At 34.4% G+C, this 22,123-nt stretch overlaps 1 protein-coding gene across 1 annotated transcript in view; it reads right to left on the bottom strand.

Annotated features, from left to right (window-relative positions):
• Nucleotides 1-11,432: 11,432 nt before the first annotated feature.
• The window catches only part of LOC136849040 (rho-associated protein kinase 2-like), a 50,527-nt gene continuing 39,836 nt past the window's right edge, over nt 11,433-22,123 (bottom strand). The window contains 4 exon segments of the mRNA XM_067121967.1: nt 11,433-11,483; nt 11,486-11,534; nt 21,431-21,522; nt 21,755-21,888. Of these exon segments, the coding sequence (XP_066978068.1) occupies nt 11,448-11,483; nt 11,486-11,534; nt 21,431-21,522; nt 21,755-21,888 (311 nt within the window). The 3' untranslated portion in view covers nt 11,433-11,447.

Genomic DNA, 22,123 nt, shown 5'->3' with positions numbered 1-22,123 from the left:
AGTATTGGCAAGCTGGGTGGTGAGTTTTTTTTTTTTTTTGTTTTTTTTTTTGTGTATTTGTATGAAGCAGCTTAGTGGTCTGAAAGTCTTGTGTATAGTGGGTTCATCCACGATTCAACAGTTTAAATATGAATGCAGCAGTGATTGCTTGTCTTTTTTCTTTCTTTGAAGACACCCCAAGTAAAGAATTAAATAAACATACATTTATATACACAGTATATATATACATACATATTATACATACTTGCAGTGTCGTATGTTATTCTTGCCAAATTTATGCTTCACTTGAAGAGGTCACCTGGAGCAATGTGGCAAAGGAAGTACTGAATACGGACGCCCTCGTCCCAGCAGCCAGCCATCTCTGGCTAGAGAGATTATGATGATGTAAGGTCATCAGTGAAAGTAAGGTTCATCTCCCAGCCCCCAGCTGCCATAAGATGACTCTGCAGGGTGTACGCAAGGAGGGCTACTGGGCCTTCGTCACCTTTGTTTCGGCCTTAACTGCATTCGAGCCGCATCTGATTGTCTGCGATGTTAATTGTCAGCATTAAGAAGCGAGCTTGTCTCTCGATGGGCCTGTGTTAGACTCGAGTACGTAACTGTATTCGTCCGTTTGCTCTTTGACATTTTCTTTGTTAATTACAAAATGCTGACGCTTTTGTTCCGTAGCTTTGGGATCACACATCTTACGTAGATGCAGGAATATACGTAAATGATAACACAAAAATATGACTTTATAAAAAAAAAAATTTCAATAGGGAGGGTTTCTAGTCGTGAGAGAATAATTTAGGACAGTTAAGTTTTAGAGCAACTGCTTTGTGATAGATTGAAACCGTGTTCTTAAGGAGAACGTACAAAATGCACCAAACGTTTCTTCAGTTAATGCGGTAAATGGAGGCGTTGATACTTGAACTTCCGTTAAGGTTTTCTGATGATAAATGCTGAAATTGCTTTACTACATAATAATATAAATGCAAGATTTTCCATATATTCCATTATGATACTCTGAGAAAACTTCAAAATTACTGACAAGAGATTAACAAGATTTTGGTAGACCCTATTCTGCAGACTATAAAAACACACAAAACATTAACATTGAGCTTTACAGTTATCATTAGCAAGGCTAATTCTCCCCTGCTTATTTAAGGCAAATACTAGTACAGTATAATGAGTACTGATGTATTTTGGTCTGCTGATACCGAATAAGAATGCATTATTATGTGTATTATCATTTGCTTTCAATATTGTTGCAGCAACATTGTTGGAATAGTTGTGCTCTGTCCTTCGTGATACTTTTGGTTCACCTGGCGCTTTCAAACTGGGAATAATGCACCAATTGGGCCTTGAATGACGAAATGTGAACACACCACTGGAATACAGTGGAGTTAGTCTTGCAGCACAGTAACATTGCAAGTAATGCAAAATTGCCAGATAGCAAGGCTGTAAATTGCCGTAGTGATTTTATGGTGTACAACAGGACTTTTTCCTATAACTGAGTAAAATGAGTACATATATTGGGCCACTAATCACGATTATGAATGAAAATTTCAATACTGTACTTTATACAGTATAATCATGGTGCAACAATAACATTGCAAGTAATGCAAAAATTCCAGATAGCAAGGCTGTAAATTGTCAGTAGTGATTTTATGTTTTACAACAGGACTTCTCCTACAGCTGTGTAAAAATGAGTACATATATTGGGCCACTAATCACGAATATGAATGAAAAATTTCAATGCTGTGCTTTATACAGTATAAACATGGTGCAAGTTATAAAAAAAAAGCCACAGAGGTTTATAGTGATCCAGCTGACTTTTTCATTCTGAGTATAATGTACCACTTTTGGGCCCTAACCACAATATAAATACAAAATTGCAATGTTTTGCAATTTCTTGCAAGACAGTAATGTAACAAGAGATGCAAGAATTTACGGCTGTATACTGCCATAGAGGTTTTGGCTGAGTCCAACTGGACTGTTCCCTTATATTGGAATACTAACTGTGAATATCAAGACACATTTCTTCAATATGCCTGCTGTACAGGAGTGATGCAGACAACATAAAATTGCCAAAGTATGAAGACTAACCTAAGGGATTTTTCGGTTCAAAATACTATAGTGTACACAGTTTGAAGGAAGTGTTGTGGACACAGAATTAAAATTTCACCAAGTCTATAGCCTTGTTGTTTTAACAAATATTGCAATGCAGGTAACATTACTGCATTGCAGGGGTTCTTACCCTGGGTTACATTACCCTGGTAGTAATTTGGCAGCTAGAGGGCTACCAAGAAAAAATCTAAGTAAAACCATACCATTGAGTTAGGCTTTAGGTTAGATAGACTGAATACATCCTTTTATTCTGATTATTTATTTTGCAGCATAACGTGTGCATTCAGTGAAGGATAATGGGTCATGAAGGTGTGGAAAACTGGGTATTGGTAGATAATAATGGAGAACCTTTTATACATATATATTTATGTACACACACATATATATATATATATATATATATATATATATATATATATATATATATATATATATATATATATATATATATATATATAGGCCTTATATGTATTTGGTGTTTTTGTTTTTATAATCATTATTCCATGGCATTTGTCATGTGTCTGTTATATTGGCTCTCAGTGATACTGTACTATGAAATCATCATGTAAAGGAAGTGCTTAAATTAGTTATAATTATTTACACTTGGGAATTTTTTTATAAAAATAATCTTGTAACACTTCAGTGAATTAATGTTTGAAATTTGGGCTATAGCCCTCATGAAATGCTTTTTATTAGATTGACTGAAAGATTGAGGATTCGACAAAATTTGAAGGGATTGTTTTGAACAATTGCCATAAGTTGTCAGCCGAATCGATATTCATATTAAAATAGCTATTATTTTTATTGCTGTATTGCATTCTCTGTGGATGAGAACTTGACACGAAGGGTGGCCACTTGGCAAGAGAGTTACAGGTGTTATAGTTTTCAAATGTGATAGCATCACCGCTACATTTCTTTGCTATTTAAAAGTACCACAAACCTAGTTTATGCATCAGTCCGCTTACTTTGTCATCAACTGTTTAATAGCATCACAAATCCTGTCGTGTGTACAACATTACCATTAATGAATTTTTGGCTGCTTATATCTCCACTTCCATGCCTGTATGGGCAGGACTCAGCATTTACTAGCAGCCATCATCATACCTGTTTATGACTCTGCAAAAGTTAATGTCTAACTTATGCCGAAAGAAATCTTGGAGTAGTGTTACTGATAGTGTTTCCTAAGTCACATTTGTAATATTTTGTGATGTAGACGACTATTTTTTTTATAATACTTGGGGAGTATGTGATAATACAGCTAACACTACTGCGATTGGACATTTTAAAGCTGTGTGTGTGTGTTTGTAATGTGAACCTTTACATACATCTTGTATACTAAGTATTACTCTTGTATTAATCACCAGATATCCCCAGACTGGCTTTTACTGGCAGTTGCAGCTGACTATTTTAATATCAGAATAACATCTTTCACTTGGGTACTTGATCAGCAGATAAGAATATTGTCATTAAAACTAGTTATCTATTTCTGTTCCTGATACAATAGGAAACTTAGTTGATTATCATACCAAAAAGGGAATCAGAATGCATGGGGTTTGGGCTTTCAAGATTGATAAACACCTTCACAAGCTCCCCTAGGCTTGTAAGCAATGACACTACTGCTTGCAAGGTTGCCAGTCCACTGTTGATGGACCCATCAATTTTATTTAAGTTATTAATGTTGAAATTACAACTTCCTTAAAATGGTGGGTATACCACAACTGCAGAGGGTAAGAATTAAAAATAAGAAACATTTCATTTGTCTTTTTTATTATGGTAGATTATATTCACAGAGGAACAAAACCTGGTACAAAAAGTACTGACTAAAAACATCCTCAGTACAGTACAAATGTTTTCAAGTATTTAGTTTTGGAATTAATCATTCCTACGATCCGAGCCATCCTGTGTCCCCTTTGTAAAATGAGACCACATAGTCGCTAATGTACTGTAAATACAACCCTGAGCATACATTTATTGCAGACACTTGAATGATCAAAAGGCAAGGTCATGCATCTGAACTGACTTTAGCTCAAAAATAAATCAACACAACAGTTAACACATGAACAGTTTATGTATAATGAAAATATCCTTTGAACGTAAAAGGAATATTTCCCAGTTTGGGACTACACAACTCACCGAATTCACTTTCTTAGAAGAATTGTGCCATCTCGGCAATGTCATTGAACATTAAAATTATGAGATCCTCAAGCATCAAAAGTTAGTCATGCTTCGGTTTTCTATGTTGTAAAGGTCAGCAAATTATGTGTCCTTGAATCTCAAAATGTTTTCATTCAATATGCCTGCAATTTATACATGCTCCTGTGTTTATTGTGTTACTCTATGGTCAAAGAACAGACACACTTCAAGAAAGACATACGCGATTAAACGACTGTTGGAAATCTTGTGACAAAATCTCTAAACATGAAAAAATTATGAGTCAAGCAACTTTTAGGTTGTGAGTAAATATAGTTTTTTAAAATAATAGTAAAACAAGTCACCTGAACAAAAGGTTTTCTTCAAGCCCTGTAAGTGAAAGGAGTAAATAAAAGAAAAAGGATACCCTTATCAGTGGCAGATAATATGGAGGTATTAGATTAGTGGAGGATATCTAGGATGAACATAACTGACAACAGATTTATGGATAGGTTTAAAAAAGTAAACAAGATTTTTCAGTAGAACACACCTAAACAATTATGGTCATTCCACGGTGAAAAATTTAAAAATACACTGGCCAATATAATCCAAACTGTCAGCTAATCCAAAGTTTTGAAACCCAAAGAAATATAGACCACCTTTATATCTCACTGGTTCAAGTACAAACTGTCAAGGTGCTCTGGTACTATGACGAGTTCAGAAGTCAACTCATAGTTATATTCATTGATATCATTTCTACCTAAAAAAACCATGCAGTAAATTGAATGAAACTGATACAAGGTTTCCAGGAAGAACAGAAAGTCTTATCAGGGAATAGAGATTGCAAGATAGTAACCCAATGAAAGGGACATTGCAGATTATAGGAACCGTGACACTGAATGCTTGATTTGTCACTGAAGAAAAGTGAAAACAGAAAGCCAAAAATTTATATTTTGTCAGAAAGGAAAGGAAAGGTGTCAAGGCTTTAGACTTTGAAAACCTAAGACATGACTGTGCTATTTAGGCACTGGAATCAGTATTCAACATACTCTGCAAGGAAAAATAACCATAAATAATCATTACAAGAACACGCTACACAAGTCTTTTTTCTGACATACAAGGAATAGGATTCATATCTTTCCTCACTATAAGGAGGGTTTGTGTAGACTTTGAAAATTGAGGTAATTTTTACAAACTGTTCAAGCAGACAAATGAGATGAAAGTAATTGAACTGTTTGCTCACAAAGACGTTTCCCTGGCATATTTGTAATCTTCAATTTTACTAATACAATGTGACCTGGTATATTCATTGCTTTCAGATTTATTCACAGACCAGATAGTACTGAAAACTAATGTTCCCAATTTTACTTCCTGAAACACTCATTACATTTCGTTCCCAAAGTTTACACAGAAGTACTTTAAATGTATTTTTATGAAACAAACCTCCACTAGTGATGAATGAAGGCTTATTTCAGTTCTGTTCTGTACAAATATGAATAATCTTGCAAACATTGCACACAAACAATCTCTCCTTCAGTATCAGCCACATCAGTAATTATGCAGCCGCTTTAAAAATTGATACCCTAGAGTAGGAATCTACAGCAGAGGTGTCTGGGCACAAATGGGAGGAAAATTATATCTTCAAATGTGCAAGTTATAGTTAATCAAAACATTAAGAAAAAATATCAATGCGAGATAAACAGTAAAACTTTGATTTTTCTGATCTCAGATAAAAGTGAAAACAGGATAATTTTATATTATTTTTTTAAATTCATCTACTGCATGTTACACATCTCTGAAGAGAACTGTGTGCATGTTGTGAAAAATAAGAAATCTTTACATTACTTAAGATAACACTGTACTTTGTAATATCAATTTTTCTTAACAATGGCTAGGTTACCTTTGTAGTTTAAGCAGTCAAAATTCACATTTAATTCTTCAATCCTGTGATGATCAAGATTTGGTTACATTGAAGAGAAAAAGGAAGAATACTAAAGGAACACAAAAGGGCTAAAGAACCTTACCAACTTGTCAGTCAAGTATCAAAACCAATCACAAACCTTTTCCTCATTGGACTCGCACAACAGTTCTCAACAACCATCACTACACTGAGAGATATTTCAAGGGACCAGGATAGCTCAATTTAATTATTTACAGCTCTCAGTAATATAACTCTTCAGTGTCAGAATAAAACATACTGGTTTTTCTTTTATTCAATTAGGAAGTGTGCATGTATGATTAACTTGGTGAAATCCAGCACCACTACCTCAGGCAAAAAAAAAAAAATGACTTGTTTCACGGCACTTTGATCATTATTCATGGGAACTTACCAAGTGATATTACTTGAAGAGCTGTTAAAAGTTGAAAAGAAAATCTCATCACACATGTGAACCTCAGGCACTAATAAGCAAGTCCTGCCTGCTGCCAGTTGGTATAAAGTACTGTCAGTGTTTATCTTCTTTGCCAGCTGGTTTAAAGTACTGTCAGTGTTTGTTTATCTTCTTATGTGTATGGAGAGAGAAAGTGTAATATCTACCAGTCCAAAAATATGTAACTTGGAGTACATAATAAACTATGTATTGCTAAATACTAAGCAATATAGTTCAAAATTTGTTTCCCACAACTGAGATAGAGAGGAAAAAGGAGAGACCTATGTTACAGTAGGTGTTATGTGTTGAGTCCAAACGAATTTGGTAGAAATTGAGAAATAATAAAACAATGTTTTGGTAAACATTTACTTTCAACAAATTTTTTACACAACCAACAGACAGGAATCAAGACAATCATTCCTAAATGGACAGTGAAGACCTTGAGAGAGCAAAAATATATTAGTTTGGTTTATTCTAGAAATTTAGTATGGTGGGCAAAGTTGTTGATACGATACACTGGGCCCTATGGCAGCAGGCTGGGACAAAGATTTTGTTCCTTTAAATGCTAGTCACTGAGTGTGTCACCCAATGAAGGGACACGATACCATTGTTAAAATAGCCATGTACAAAGCTTATTCATGTGGAGTACGATAAGAGATAATTAAAAAGAAATTATTCATGTAGCACAAGAGGAAAGAGACTGAGACCACCATACAGTTGCATTCGATTAGTCCTCGGAAAGCAACGATTCTTCCGAGTATTATTGTCAGGAGATTTACTGAACGATCCAATGCACAGTCTGATGCCCACATAACTGGGTGGCAAACTGTAAGTTTGTACAAAAAAAAAAATAAAAACATTCACTGGACGACAAAGCTAATTTCACTGGTTTGTATATCTTGGAATAAGTACTTGCATTGTACAGATGCACAGAAAGTCCAGACAGACAGATACACTTGTTTCTGCATACAAAACATTCCATTTACAGTATTCTGTAAATCAGTTCATACACATACTAGATCAAATTCACCTCTAAAATTATATAAAAACCAACTCATGATCAACATGAGTTCCAATCATGCAAGTCAACTGCGTAACTGTAACAAAAAGGAAGATGACAGTACCAAATAATTAAAAGATATTTATACAAAACATAATGAGAAACTGACTTAAAACCAGACATGACTCATTCAACGGCACATACTTTCAATCTGGCTTAAGAGCCAATAAAAATATTGGCACAAATATCTTATCACAAATTATACATCTCTTAAATTTAAATTACAGTCACACAAATCCATTAGATTCATTAGCCTTCAGCTACAACACACAGAATGTATCATTCCTCTGTACAGTATTGCATAAAAATGGGGTCAAGTTGGAGGGCCCTCACACAAGGAAAAAACAAACAGAGCTTCAATGAAAGTAACCTTTTATGTCAATACTATGCACTAACCTCAGCCCACTGTAACTGGAGGGAGGTTCAGCCGTGCAGTCTAAATGAAAGAATTTTATTTTAAAGTAATATGAATCTAAATAAGATAATGCTGCTAACTTTGTTAAAATTGTGAATGACTGTTTCAAAGAGCTACCAGATGCATGTCCATAACATTTGACAGCTACAAATGCTTTAGAATTCAAGACAGGATTAAACCATATTTGGAAAATTATGAATACTATCACATTCCTGTAAAAATCTCCTGATTATTTGGTCAATTCATCCTACCACTGACAACTAAACATTTCTAATCAATAATAGGAACCAGCTTAATATATATGGTACCTTTCAACATGAAATCAGGACAATTTCGGAAAGGAACTTCAACATTATACTAATAAATATATGGACAGCTGTTATGTTCACATTCCTTATCTCTAATATTATTCATCCATAATTCTTCTTCGTGAAAAACCTGAATGCAACAATATAAATGGTACATTCATACTACCTACTTAGGTGTGTATTAGAAGCCCACCAAATAATTATTGCAATTTTCCACAACAAATTCTCACAGTATCAGTACTGCACATTACTTTAATTATGCTTGGTTTAAGTAAAAGCACATCTTATTATCACAATTAATTGTATTGTTTGCTTAAAAAAATATACATTTAACAACTACCTCTAATGTCATAAGAATATAAAACTGTCTACTGCTCAACAATGAGTGGTGTGGAAAAAATGCACTAATATCATTCTCCCATAACTCTACATCCTCCATTTTGTAGTCTGAAACATGTTAATACCAGCTCAAAAGAATTATTACTAAGCTAAATCAGTGGCATTGACATATAAAGGTGTTTCTGACAATGTTGCAATTTATTAATTGTACCAGGAAGTTTAAAACTGAACGTTTTTGGTATCTAGGGAAGATAAGGTACCACCTAAACTCAAAACAAAATTATGGTAGACAGTATTTAATATTCCTGAAGTCTAGTACTTTGTGGACAAATGACTTGTAAATATCACATTGATATAAAATAAATCTTCAATGCAACCATGCAATAAGGGGAAAACAGTATAATAACAGCAAGTCAAAATCTAGCCACCCAGATATTAGGCTACTGGATAACATTCAGTTGTTAACACATACACTGCATATTAAGCCATGGAATGAGAAACTCTGTACACATAATTAACACACCTTAATCATTGGTCATGCCTACTCCTATCTTGGCCCAGCAGCAACAATGCCTAAAGAAAAAAACTAACATAATACTCATGTGGAGTGAAGAATGAAAAAGTACTCTCTCTCCACAGTTACTTTTTGTGAGTCAAGACTGCATAACCTACAGTTAACAAGCAAAATTGTAACACAAATATAAATTAGTAAAAGTGCAAGATATGGCCAATGTAGTATCATAAGGATGCCTGGCTAAGACAGGAGATATAAATATGAAATGATTAAAGAAAGAATTCAAGACATATGAACTGTGCTCTAAACAAGCTGTCCACTAGGACTTTGGCCAGATGATGATGCAGACACCATCTGGAAGAGCTGGGAATTTGAACTTCATGTTAATCAGCATATTTACCGCTTTCAGATAATTGTTTATAAACAAAATATTATCTATACAGTCAAGCATTCTGATTCACAACCACACACACACACACACACATACATATGATCATACACTGCAATGAAAGTAACTTCCGATTACACATACACATGCACTCAATTAGCATTCGCATTATGTTGATATTTACAAAACGTGCTCAGTTATAAAATTAACTTTACAATGATATATACTAATCTGATTCAGTTTGCAAGCTATTATGAGGTACTATTTTGACTGACTGGGCACATTATGTATCACTACAGAAGGCTACGATCACTGGCATTTAAAAAATTATTATAAAAATTATTGCTAGGTATACACAACTAAATTTCTGTAATTTTGTCTTAACATTTGGCTGATTTCTCAAGATCGTATTTATAGAAATGGTATTATTGGGGAAATTACAACAAACAACATGAACGAGGGCCAGTGAGATTGGAAGCATTTTAAAAATGTTGGAGCTTTAGGTACTTACACAGTAACCCTCAACTTATTGGACTTTCTGCAGTTATCAGCTACATTATTAAAATGGTTTTTTGCTAGGCTACCTTTTGAGACTTCAAGCATTTTTAAAATCTCAAACACTGAATGTAAGGTCTAACACACTGTTTAGTTAGGGGTGAAAAACCATATGGAATTAACGTTAGCCACTGGGTATCTTGTAAATGTCAACTCATGTTAAGTATAGTCTTTGTTACTTAACAAAAGACCATACCATGAAGCATCTGATAACTTGAGGGCTACTCTATAACATAACTAACATTGTATAAAAATTTCCAGTTTTATACAGCATTATATGATGATAACACTACACATGATTTTGACATTTTATGAATCAATATGTAAATATTTTTCTGTAGAATCTCCATTATCCAGCGTAATTAGGACCAAGATCTTTCTATTTACTGGATATAATATGCAGTTAATGGCAATCAATATTTTAGGTTTTCTAAGCAGGTAACTGTGAAGTAATGAATGGTGTTAAAAATAAAATATTTTGTATAGCTTATATTTACAAAAATACAAACGGTAAAATCTTTCCAGTGCACAGGAGCTAAAAAGTAATATGTAAATTTATTTACAAATCTATTTTACACCATGAAATCTTGAATGAAACTTTTCAGTTATAACAGTATGTCAATGTAACATTTGACATTCATAAGAAATCATAAATTAAAACAATCTTAAAAATATGGAAGGTAAGAAAAACCTGGACACTTACATCTTGGATAATAAAGACTACTTTATTAGTTGGACTGTTAGGTTAAGGTATTTTAAAGTGTTCATGTATGTTTAGAAAGCATAATTTACTAAAATGCTTGTCTGTCAACCTGCATGTTTCTATTTGCATTACCACTGGGAAACATCACTAGTAGCAAGAATTAAGTTCACACAATGGGAAAAAAAATGATGCCACCCTCATGCAAAGATAGTAGTTTGGGGCTAAAAGCAGTCAGTATATGAGGAATCACCTCATAAACACAGCAATTATCGAATCATCAAATGGAAATTGTTTAATTTAATATATAACAAATATACAACATACAGATATAGCATATCTATATATCTTTTATCTCTGTCAAGTCCTTTTAGCTAAGACTTGATAAGGCACTGGTCCTTGATATAATAATGTCTCATTGGCAAAATAAATTCCAAATCATCTGTCATTTATCTTGAAAAGTAAAACCATTCAACAGTGTACCCTTATGTAGAATCATATTCACATAAATAGTACAAAGGGCTTGCTGGCACACTTAGGAATTGTGACCCCACTTTGACTCATTTTCGACTCAAGTTTGAATTTGGTGGTAGGGGTGGGCGGACTTCTGGGCAACAAAGGGTCGGTAGGCAGATCTTGTGGATTCCCTGCAACATTCAAAACTTTCAGTTAAAAGAACAGCACAAACTTTTTACTTGTACTTTTAATTCATCATTTGACCAAAGATGAATGACTGCTACTGACAAGTTTCACTCTGTCTAAATTTACCATAAATGTATAAAAGCTATATTAATTAATCCCAAATTTTACCAGTGCAAAATACTTTTTTCTATTAAGAATTCACATAACAATAGATTTCACAAACAAAGAAATTTCAAAGGAAGGATTATCATTTGGAAAGGGGTGTAATTTGATAACACAACAAAAACTTGGTAACTTCTGGCAAACAGTTCAATCGTTTCATTGGGTAAGGAGAAGGCTTTGAAACCCCTCCTCAAGGCTGAAGATGGCTGGATGAAATGTTAAAAAAAAAAAAAAAAAAAAAAAAAAAAAAAAAGAGAGAGAGAGAGAGAGAGAGAGAGAGAGAGAGAGAGACCCTATGGTATTTTCTAAAGAAAACCAATACCTATCGTCAGCACTTAAACCAAGCATACTAACTCTACAGCAATTTACCGGATTTGCCATTCCATGTTATTTAATGTAGGCCTAGTTTCGCTATGTATAACAATATGAGTATATTGAAATTTTCAAGTTTGACTTTCTTCTCAAGATCACCTGTCTGATTTTCTGTTAAAGACATGCTTCCGATGTACTGTACTCATAAAAATATCTTAGTAGGTACTTGAAAAAGAAAATTTATAACTTAAAAATTTAACTACAAGTCTCTACATTTGCAGTTTCTTTTATTTTGATTTGGTGTCAGTAATTTGTTGAAGAATAATCTTATTTAATTCTCTATGAATGCTTGCTGTGTATTTCTGATTTTCCATGAATGCCTGCTATGTTTTTTCCACATTGCAATTTTTATATATTGGTAAAACACCAGTGCTTGTCTTGATAGGAGTTACTGTACCTCAAAACTTGTGGCTCAACTTTCAAAACAATTTTAATAGACCTCACTAACTGTGATGTTTCCATTGCAGCCTTGACATAAGTTATACCTTCCGCCCAAGATATCTCTGCATTAATTTTTTTACCATGACCTGATATTTTCACATTTAATATGAATTAGCCTACTGGTCACATTCCATCTGTTGGACACAAACTGGTGTGTGTCACTCTGTTGACAACTGAGCATTGCCGGTGGGCACAGGTGAGTATTTACTCAAAAGCAAATGGAAAACAGATTGGACTGTAAAGGGATGGGAAGAAGGGCATATTGATTCTGCCCTAATCGCATTGCATTATAAAAACTTAATCGTAGCATGCATGCGCTACTAATAACGAGAAATTGTGAAGTGGTAGTGTCCAAATCATAAAAATAAAAATTTTTAGGACAGGTAATTAGAAGTGATGGGGGCCATTATTCAGAATAGCTGTGTACAGTATCAGGGAGTATATAAAGATAATTAGGAGACCTACTAATCCATGAAGATAGAGCACTGATAAAGACCTAAGCCACATATGCATTCAAGCAAAAGTACGTAAGGTAAGAGAGTTTGGGAAAATTAATCATGAAAATATCAATGATGATGGTGACACGCTATCTGTTATATGCTGTTTGAGTATGTCGAGGCATAATGCACTGATACAATATGCCTCTAAATATAGAGATGAAAAAGTGTGCTATCATTCAATAAGCAAATTCTAACCTTTTAGCTTCAATATGAATAACACCATTATCATTTCAAAGTACAGTAGTTCACCGAGATCTTCAAACCCCATTTCTAGACTCTCATTGAGCTCACCCATACAAATTTCTTCTTGAGAGGGGTGAATTTTGGAGCAGAGTAAAGACAAAGATGTTTTGCAACTAAGTGAGAAGAGATCAAAGGGAGCAAATGAAAAGAAAAAGTGGAAAGCAATGCAGCTGAGGCAAGTCGAAGCTAGAGAGAATGTCCTGTACCATCTGTAATGATAAGGCCACTAAAAGTGGTACCCTCTTATGGAGCAAGTATGGTAAAGCTTATATGTAATCTCATGAAATGAAGTTTTTTTTTTTGTACTTGGGTCTCCTAGGAATGGCATGTTTTCAGGTTGATCCATAATGGCATCCGAGTTACAAATCGAATGACACGTTAAAATAATATACCCACAATAAGACTTTTTTCCTTGTCATAACCTTAAAAATACTAATAAAATTTTATTTACTAAAATATTATACCCACAATAAGACTTTTTTTCCCTTGTCATAACCTTAAAAATACTAATAAAATTTTATTTACAAAACTATTTCATACATTATATATATATATATATATATATATATATATATATATATATATATATATATATATATATATATATATATATATATATATATAACAAAGATCCAAAGATCCACACTAACTGGGGCTGGGAGGGAAAGTTTGGTGAAAATATCCAGATCTTTGCAAAGTTTTATAATATTTTAGCCTAGAACCTATAAGCATATATATATATAATATATATTCACAAAAAGTTATTTACTTGTATACTGCAAATCACATAAACTGCTTGTGGGTGGCAATAAGTTGAAGTTAGCTGAAAATTTTCTACATACAAAAGTCAGTGGAATCCCAAGTCTGGAATATGACCTTCAAGGGGTAATGATGATTGTTAAAATAAATGAAAATTAGATAGAGGCTTCCACCAGTTAGGAACCCACTTTCTGCTCTTCATTCTCTCTCATTTACCTTGAACACACACTAGGATACATTACTGTTTATTTGCTAGCCATTTTTACCCCGCACTAAGTGCTTTCACCTTACATGTGTGACATTTTCATAGTTTTGTTTTTATTTCTTTTTCATTTTCTTAAGAGTATATGATTTTAGACTGTATGTATGTTCTCATTCTCTCTCTCTCTCTCTCTCTCTCTCTCTCTCTCTCTCTCTCTATATATATATATATATATATATATATATATATATATATATATATATATATATATATATATATATATATATATATATATATATATAATATTATTTTAAAGTAGCTTTATACAAAATACAAGATATCTTAATGTATTATGGTGTATGAAACACAGAGGAGAATAGGTTGTGACTAAAAATTACAGTAGTTCATTTACATATACAGTACAAGCAAAGAATGTGGATTTTAAATGAAAAAAGTGTAGAAGGAAAGTAAGTGCACTGAGAAAAGAAATACAATCCTTTCCCTTAGATACAAATGAGATATTACAATCAGAAATTGTTTCCGACGTGGCACACGATAAAAGTACGATCATCTGAACATGAACAAAACCTGTTCCATGTATTTTCTTGACCATGTTAGGTAAAGCACTGCCATATAGCAATGGAAAAAGTTTTGCAAAATCTTAACAAAGTGACTAGATTTGGGGATATGAGTGTAAACTTCAGGAAGAACACTCTTTTGAGAACTGTATTCCTGTTGTTTCAAACTTTCAGCTCAAGTAACCAAATCCCTATGTCATTACCACTGATTGGTGACCAAATACTGTACAATAATTACTATGTGACCGGCAGCAAAGGATGAGAATCTAGAACTGCTAGGAACATAACGTTTTGGAGAGTGGGCATCTTGAGCCATGCTTGTTTTCTACAAATTCTTATCATCATCATTATTTATTACTATATTATTATATACAGTAACCTGGCCACTTGAGTTGAAGTTCTCAAATCTCACCCAGAATGAAGGTACTTATGAGAAAAATTTTTTATTGATCTATTTTTTTGTCAAATATCCTAAGCTTTTACTCATTCAATCCTTATTTTTCTTTCCAACACAGATATATTATTATGGAAGTCTGCACTAATCTTGAATGAGAAGTCAACTGCCTGGAGAGAGAGCCCCAAAAAGCTACATCAGAGCCAGAGGGAAGATGATGACTATAAGGGAACAGAGAATCTCTTGACACTCTTGAAGATGCCGAGTTGATTGTAGAATGAAATGTCTATTTCTCATAATGTACACAAGTCAACAGCCAGAGTTCAGATTGTCAAAAAGGCTCCAGATTGTCATAAATGCTCCAGTGAAAGAGACAGTAAACGTCAACTGGGAAGGAGCAAGCATCTTGTAGGAGACAGCAAGAAAACCTTAGATATGGAATTTTAGAGGATGGTGGAATGAACGACAAAATGTTCCATAGTCATACCTGTAAGGTGAGAGTTACCTAGAAGAAAGTGAGCAATAACCCAGTGGTGCAGCATTAGGGAAAGCAGAGCTAGGCTAGATATTGAGGAATCCCTGCCATCCATCAGAGAGCAGTTTAAGGTCAAGTTTAATTACAGAATTGTACAAAGGTTAGAAAATCAATAGAATGGGCAAGTAAACCATAGAAAACTAATAGTTAATAACAGTGAAAGATGAGAGGAATGACAGAGTATTGGCAAAGAAGTCACTAATATGAAGACCAGTACAATACCTCTAGTACAAACAGTCTGAATGGTCGAGCATGGGGCATACAATTAATACAATAGTCAGCAAAGAGTGAAACAATAAAATTACAGAAAGGATCCAAGAACGTTACTAGAGAATTAATTTCCTTGGCAAGTGAGGTACTTGTGGATTACCCAAAAGGTTCCTGAAAACATTTTTTTTTTTTTATCATTTATCACAGACACTGATAGGTATTGTTGAAAATATATTTTTAGATCCTGCCGATCATTGACAATTCAATTCACTACTAATTTTTTGAAATTTTAAAGAAATTGTATTTTTTTCTAGCTAAACAAACCAGAGTCTTTATAGGATACACTTTGGTTTCAGCCAAGCCCATTGAAGCTGGGAAACAAGGTTTCAAAATTGTTTCCCAGCTTCTATGGGCTTGGCTGAACCCAAAGTGTATCCATATAAAGACTAAGGTTTGTTTAGCTAGGAAAGATACCATTTCTTTAAAATATCAAAGAAATTAGCAGTGACTGGTGGATTGTCAATGATCAGCAGGATCTAAAGAATATATTTTCAACAATACCTATCAATGCGTGAATAAATGATCCAAAAACATGTTTTCAGGAGCCTTTTCGGTGATTCGCAAGTACCTCACTTGCTAAGAAAAGTAATTCTCTAGTAATGACACTGCTCTAAGACCTGCTGGCAAAACAGGTTGGCCCCCAGGTTAGCAGTCTGGTGTGAAAGAAACATTAAAAAGAGTCCTCCCTACTTACAAAGTAACCTTTGCCTTTTTTTCTGTGAAGATGCTCCTAACACACCATCCCTACTTATAGAGTAACTTTCACCTTTACTTCTTGTGAAGATACTGACACAGCCAAGTCCATCACAATTACCTCTATTCAGTTAAAAGGAATGCTCCTTCTGCCTGCAGTCACTCCATCCTGAGGTTGCTTGTCAACTAACATACCAAGAGATCCACCTTTAAGAGGCAGGCCTCAATTATCTCCTGGAGGTAGTTCTTTCTGCTGACTCGGTGAAAGGGTCAGCAGGTTGGCAGATCTACTGGATCACGTTTTCCACCTAGTTCAGTAATCCTGTTACCTGGGCTGTGCATATTCCAAACCTACTGAGTAAAGTGACACCAGGCTACCCCGAGGAATATAGTAACACCCCCAACCGCTTGAAAACTGGTTGTAGGGATGTCCTGGGTCCTGGTGTAAAAACGCCAGAGGGTCGCTATGGTACCGGGAAGAGCAGACTCTTACTTCCGTGCCTCCAAAGAAAAGAACAGTAGGGACAAGGCTGAATCTCTTCTCTTAGGAAGGAAAAGTGGGTGATCATGAATGACCAGTCCAATGGAGACACAGCATGCACGCACCCAGATCTGGGTGATATGTCAAGGAATTACTCCTCTATCACCCTTCTCGCTTTCAAATACCAACTTTCACATACTGTTACTTCTTAGCCTTCTTGTGGAGGGAGGTCTTCCACACCTTCCTCCTCTTACAGTCTGAGGAGGAATAGAGAAAGATGAGAAAAAGAAAGGGGAGAAAAAGGCAGAACAGAAAGCAGTGAAGAACACGGTACGTTTATCTTCTGTTACTGCTTCCCAAGGTGAAGCAAATGCTATAGCAATTGATTCTGGTACACTGCTGTTAGGTTCAAGGGTTTGGCTTTCATCAGATGTTTAATAAAGATAAAAAGGAAGTTTACCTGAGATGACCAATTCAGGCCACAAGCTCCACAACTCCATTTGGTTGTAGTTCTTGTCAGCAGCAGGCAACAGGGTAGAAGTGGGAAGCAAGACTAAGACGGGGAACAAACTCCCACTTCCAAATGCCTGAACACTACACTTTGTCCACTAAAATGATGTCTCCTCCTCACTAGTGAGGAGAAGGACAGGAGAAACTACCACTCATGGAGGGAGAGAAGTTGTAGCTACCAGGGAAATAAAGATGCCAAATACAAGGAGTGGGCTTAATGATAGAAGCACACAAGAAACATACTCACAATCTATTGCATCCAGTGCATTTGTGTTGGTCATGAGATGCAGAATTCACATTCACCATCATGCCTAACATACACACAACAAAGACAAAGGGCAGAAACCATTCACTAAAAATCGAAGTCTCAAACACTGCCATAAAGAGAGCATGAGTAATGTGTATACACACAGCACTGATCGAAAATGATGCCCTACATACTGTGCGCACAGGCAATTACCCACAAACCCTGAACAAGGAAAATTGTCAACTGTGAAACTATTTCCAAGCTTCAACTGGTCCGAGCTGTGCCTAAATTGTATCCATATCCAGACAAGGGGTTGTACCCTTAGAAGCAAATGTTGACTGAAGATATTTCCTTCAAAAAACCTTTATTGAGCACAATTTAAAAATGTGCTACTCCAAAATCCCAGATGACTCAGAGAAAAATAAATGTCCTGACCAAGTGTGTGAGAAAGAAAGAAAGAGGCAGGCAACTGCTGTTTTTCACCTACTCATCCACAAGCTAGTTCAATGTTTTCTACCGAGAATAGGTGTTTCACAAGTTAAAAGTGCTATAGTTAGCGCTCTACATTTATTTAATGTGTGCAAAATAAAGCTTAATGAATGTCAATCATCATTTATTAAGAATATGTAACCAAATCTTGTAATCTCTACCTCGGCAGATTAGGTCTATATAAAACAAAATTTCAGATTGTGGTGCGAACATGAATGACAAAAATACATAAAAATGACACATGGCACAGCGGTGGCTCAAATAACCTAATTTTCTAATAAAAAAAACTCATCAACAGCACAAATGAACATTACAAGAATTTTAAATAACCATCTTCAACATGATAATTATCATCTAAAATACTGTTAATAAAATTACTAACATTTTCTTCCAAATAAAAGCACCACAGTTCATTGGTAAAATTACTAACACTTTCTTTCGAATAAAGTACCATAGGTCATTACTACAGTAACTACTACAAAAATTATTAAACAACCAAAAATCCACTGTAATAAACAAATGGATCTTAATGAAAGCTATTTTTCTGAATTAGAATGCATCCATCTACTATGATAGCAGTTGTATTTGATGAAAGTATAAAGAACATTTGAACATTAAAATTAAATTTTTTACATACAGGGTCAGTTGCAACACATTAGATATTTCACAAATTACCAAATTTAAAGTTTGTATGTGCTAAATAACCAAATATAGAAAATGTAATAAAATTCAATATCTTGAATACTAAATATAAGGAAATAAATATAATGCAAATCCTCCCTTTTCTAACTATCTCCTGCAGCAATATCTAAAACCATGAAATTGTGTAATCAAAGAAAACCTCAACCTTTTACCTGAACAAACATATGATGTAATTACTAACAAATTACAGTATACGATAGCATTTCCTTGACACATCATACTTGGCACTGACAAAAGTCATAACATTTAAAAACTCACAGAGAAGGAAATCTAAGAATGGAAAGGTGACCTGTAAGTAAACCAGACTTGAATACAGCAAGAGACTTTCTCCGAATCATGTATTTTCTTTCTAATACTGGTAAAGCATTCGTGTGTGAACTGCATCTGTGCTTGACGCCTGTGTCACTCAATGGTGTGATGGTGAGAGTAACAGAAACTGACTAAAAGATGTGTACCGAGTGCTCTCATGTTATTTCAGCCAACTGCTTTCATGTTACTTTAACCAAACACTTTCATGTTGCTTTAACCAGCAAGGTAAATTGCTTTCACAGCCTCCAGTCATTGAGGCTATAAAGGACTGCTTTCCCTGGTGTTAAAAAATGCTGAAATAACATGACTGTGCTTGGTGACAGCATCTTTCATTCAATCACTTAGACCTCTACCATTTCTCAGCTCTTTATATAGTCAAATATAAATTTCACCTTTTAAACACCAACACATATCAATTTTTGGCATACATCTGCTATTCACTGAAGCCATTCCTCATATGGTTTCCTGTCCTGTTTAGGATGGCTAGTTAGTTGGCAATTTTGGTGGGAGGTATGAAATGTTAATAAGACAGTGCTGTCACTGCCCTTTACAGAAGCAGATTTAATGACAGCAAGTCTACGAAACAAGCCGGCGGCAGTCTACCAGCCAACCAGAATAAAATGAATCACTTATGGGAAAGGGTGCTCATTGTTACTGTTCTGTTATAGCTTAGCTCAATTCATTAAACAGTTTATTTTTCAAGGAATGACAATAACACTTATTAGTAGAACACATATTCACTTGTATATAACTGACAGACAAGAGTTATAAGATGATCATCTGCTGTTCAAACAATACATGTAATGTTTATATAGACTATGTTAAATAGTGCACGAGGCACAGTTACTACGGAAGTGAATGTGAATGCAATGATGAAGAATGTTTTGCAGTGCGTTAGGTTGAAAAGCGATCAATTCAGGCAAGCTAGAAGTGTAATTATAAATACTCCCTGCATTACTTGCTGGTTGTGGCTGCTAGTCCTAAAGCCTTTTACATTCTGTAAAAACCACAACCAAAAACTGTCAGCATACAACTTTAAAGATAAATAAAAATAAAGGATTGATTTATAAAGAAAAAAAAAATGTGAGGTGGGCCAACATATTTCCTGTATTAAACCTATTCAGTACTACATGAAACAAAACTAAAGCTGTTTTAATATTACATTAGGAAACATAAGCAATAAAGCAGCTCTTCCAAGTGAATACAAACATGACTCCTTACCAGATTAAGCCAGAAGCACTATTCAAAATATTCAAAATAATGTAAACAGCAAAAAATTTCAGCATAGGCTAAATTCATACTCCTAAATACCATGAGAAGTACTTCAATCACTGATGATAACTTAAAGAGAATACCTCTGTACATGCAAACAGAAAATGGATGCAGCAACTGCTACTAAATAAAACATTACTCAAGCTGGGTATAGTTATCTTAATACATTACTCAAGCTGGGTATAGTTATCTAAAATGTGTCTGAGACAGGTGGCAAAATATAATAAAATCTTGAAGAAAATAAATATGTGAATTGTTCTAGATTTTGCTTCTGCATATCCCAAGCTACTTATTACATCTGCAGATTTTTAAATTTAAAGTCAAACAGCATCAATTCCTATACATGCTAAGTATATCTTTCTAAACCTGTCAATCCAGAGTAAGACATCTCCAATAAACAAAATTTACATAACCCTATATACTTATCAAGATCATTTTCCCTTGTAATTCTAAATCCCAAATTCCCAAAATCATCATACTTGAAGCAAACCCTGTGATTCCCAAGTGTATTTATGGGCTTTGTACTCACATATATATGCAATGAAACACAACAGAGAAATACTGCAAAGTCCTTGACCATGAAGTCAGGATATCAAAATGAAAACACTAGTAATTTTTTAATACAATAATGTTGAAACCAATGTCTTACCAGCCACTATAATTCATGTTACAAAACAAAATGTTTTTTTGGACTAGAAGTCTGTTAGGAAGAAAAACATACAACAAACGCGGAAGCACTTACCTAGAGAAACTTTGGCAATCATCAGGACCACCTGTATTATTGGCTTTGTACCCTGACTTCTGAATTTTCTTGGATAATCTCAACACCCAGTTCTGCAAAAACAAAAGCAATTTTATAGTATAGTACCTGTATAGCAAACTCTTGAGTTTTCCTACTATTTTCCTACACAGCAAATGTCTGAAATTCAGATTCAGGGGAGAATACAGTTAAATTTCAAAGTTCTTCTGTGTCTGGCCTGAAGGATAAGCTTTAAAATAAAAGATAAAATCTATAAAGTACTTCATACAATTTCATACAGTAAAGCAACAGAACTTATCATTTCACTAACCTGTGTTCATCAACAGATGGAGCCAAAAGCAACAACTCCTTTGCAGTATTTAGATCATAACTTATTTTACATGGGGCGACAAGTTCTTCCTTGCGCTCAAGGTGATCTCGATGAATTTTCATGCGACATCCTGAAAGGGCAGATCCCATATGAATAATCCAATCAAGAAACTAAACAAACGTATTCAAAGCTAAGATCCCTGCAATTTTCACAGTGATCCACTTAAAAACCGCTCACAAAAACAACAAACCAACTAGCGAACAAGCAATATCACGATAACTATAAAATTGAATTTTCTTGATCTGTAAGCATTAACAACAAATTTTCTATTTCAATGACACAAAGAGTGTGTAAAAGAAGCTGGA

This window comes from Macrobrachium rosenbergii, chromosome 1 (assembly GCF_040412425.1).
Source record: "Macrobrachium rosenbergii isolate ZJJX-2024 chromosome 1, ASM4041242v1, whole genome shotgun sequence".
Lineage (NCBI taxonomy): Eukaryota > Metazoa > Arthropoda > Malacostraca > Decapoda > Palaemonidae > Macrobrachium > Macrobrachium rosenbergii.
The sequence above is the reverse complement of the archived record's forward strand: the minus strand, read 5'-3'. Positions and strand labels throughout refer to the sequence as shown.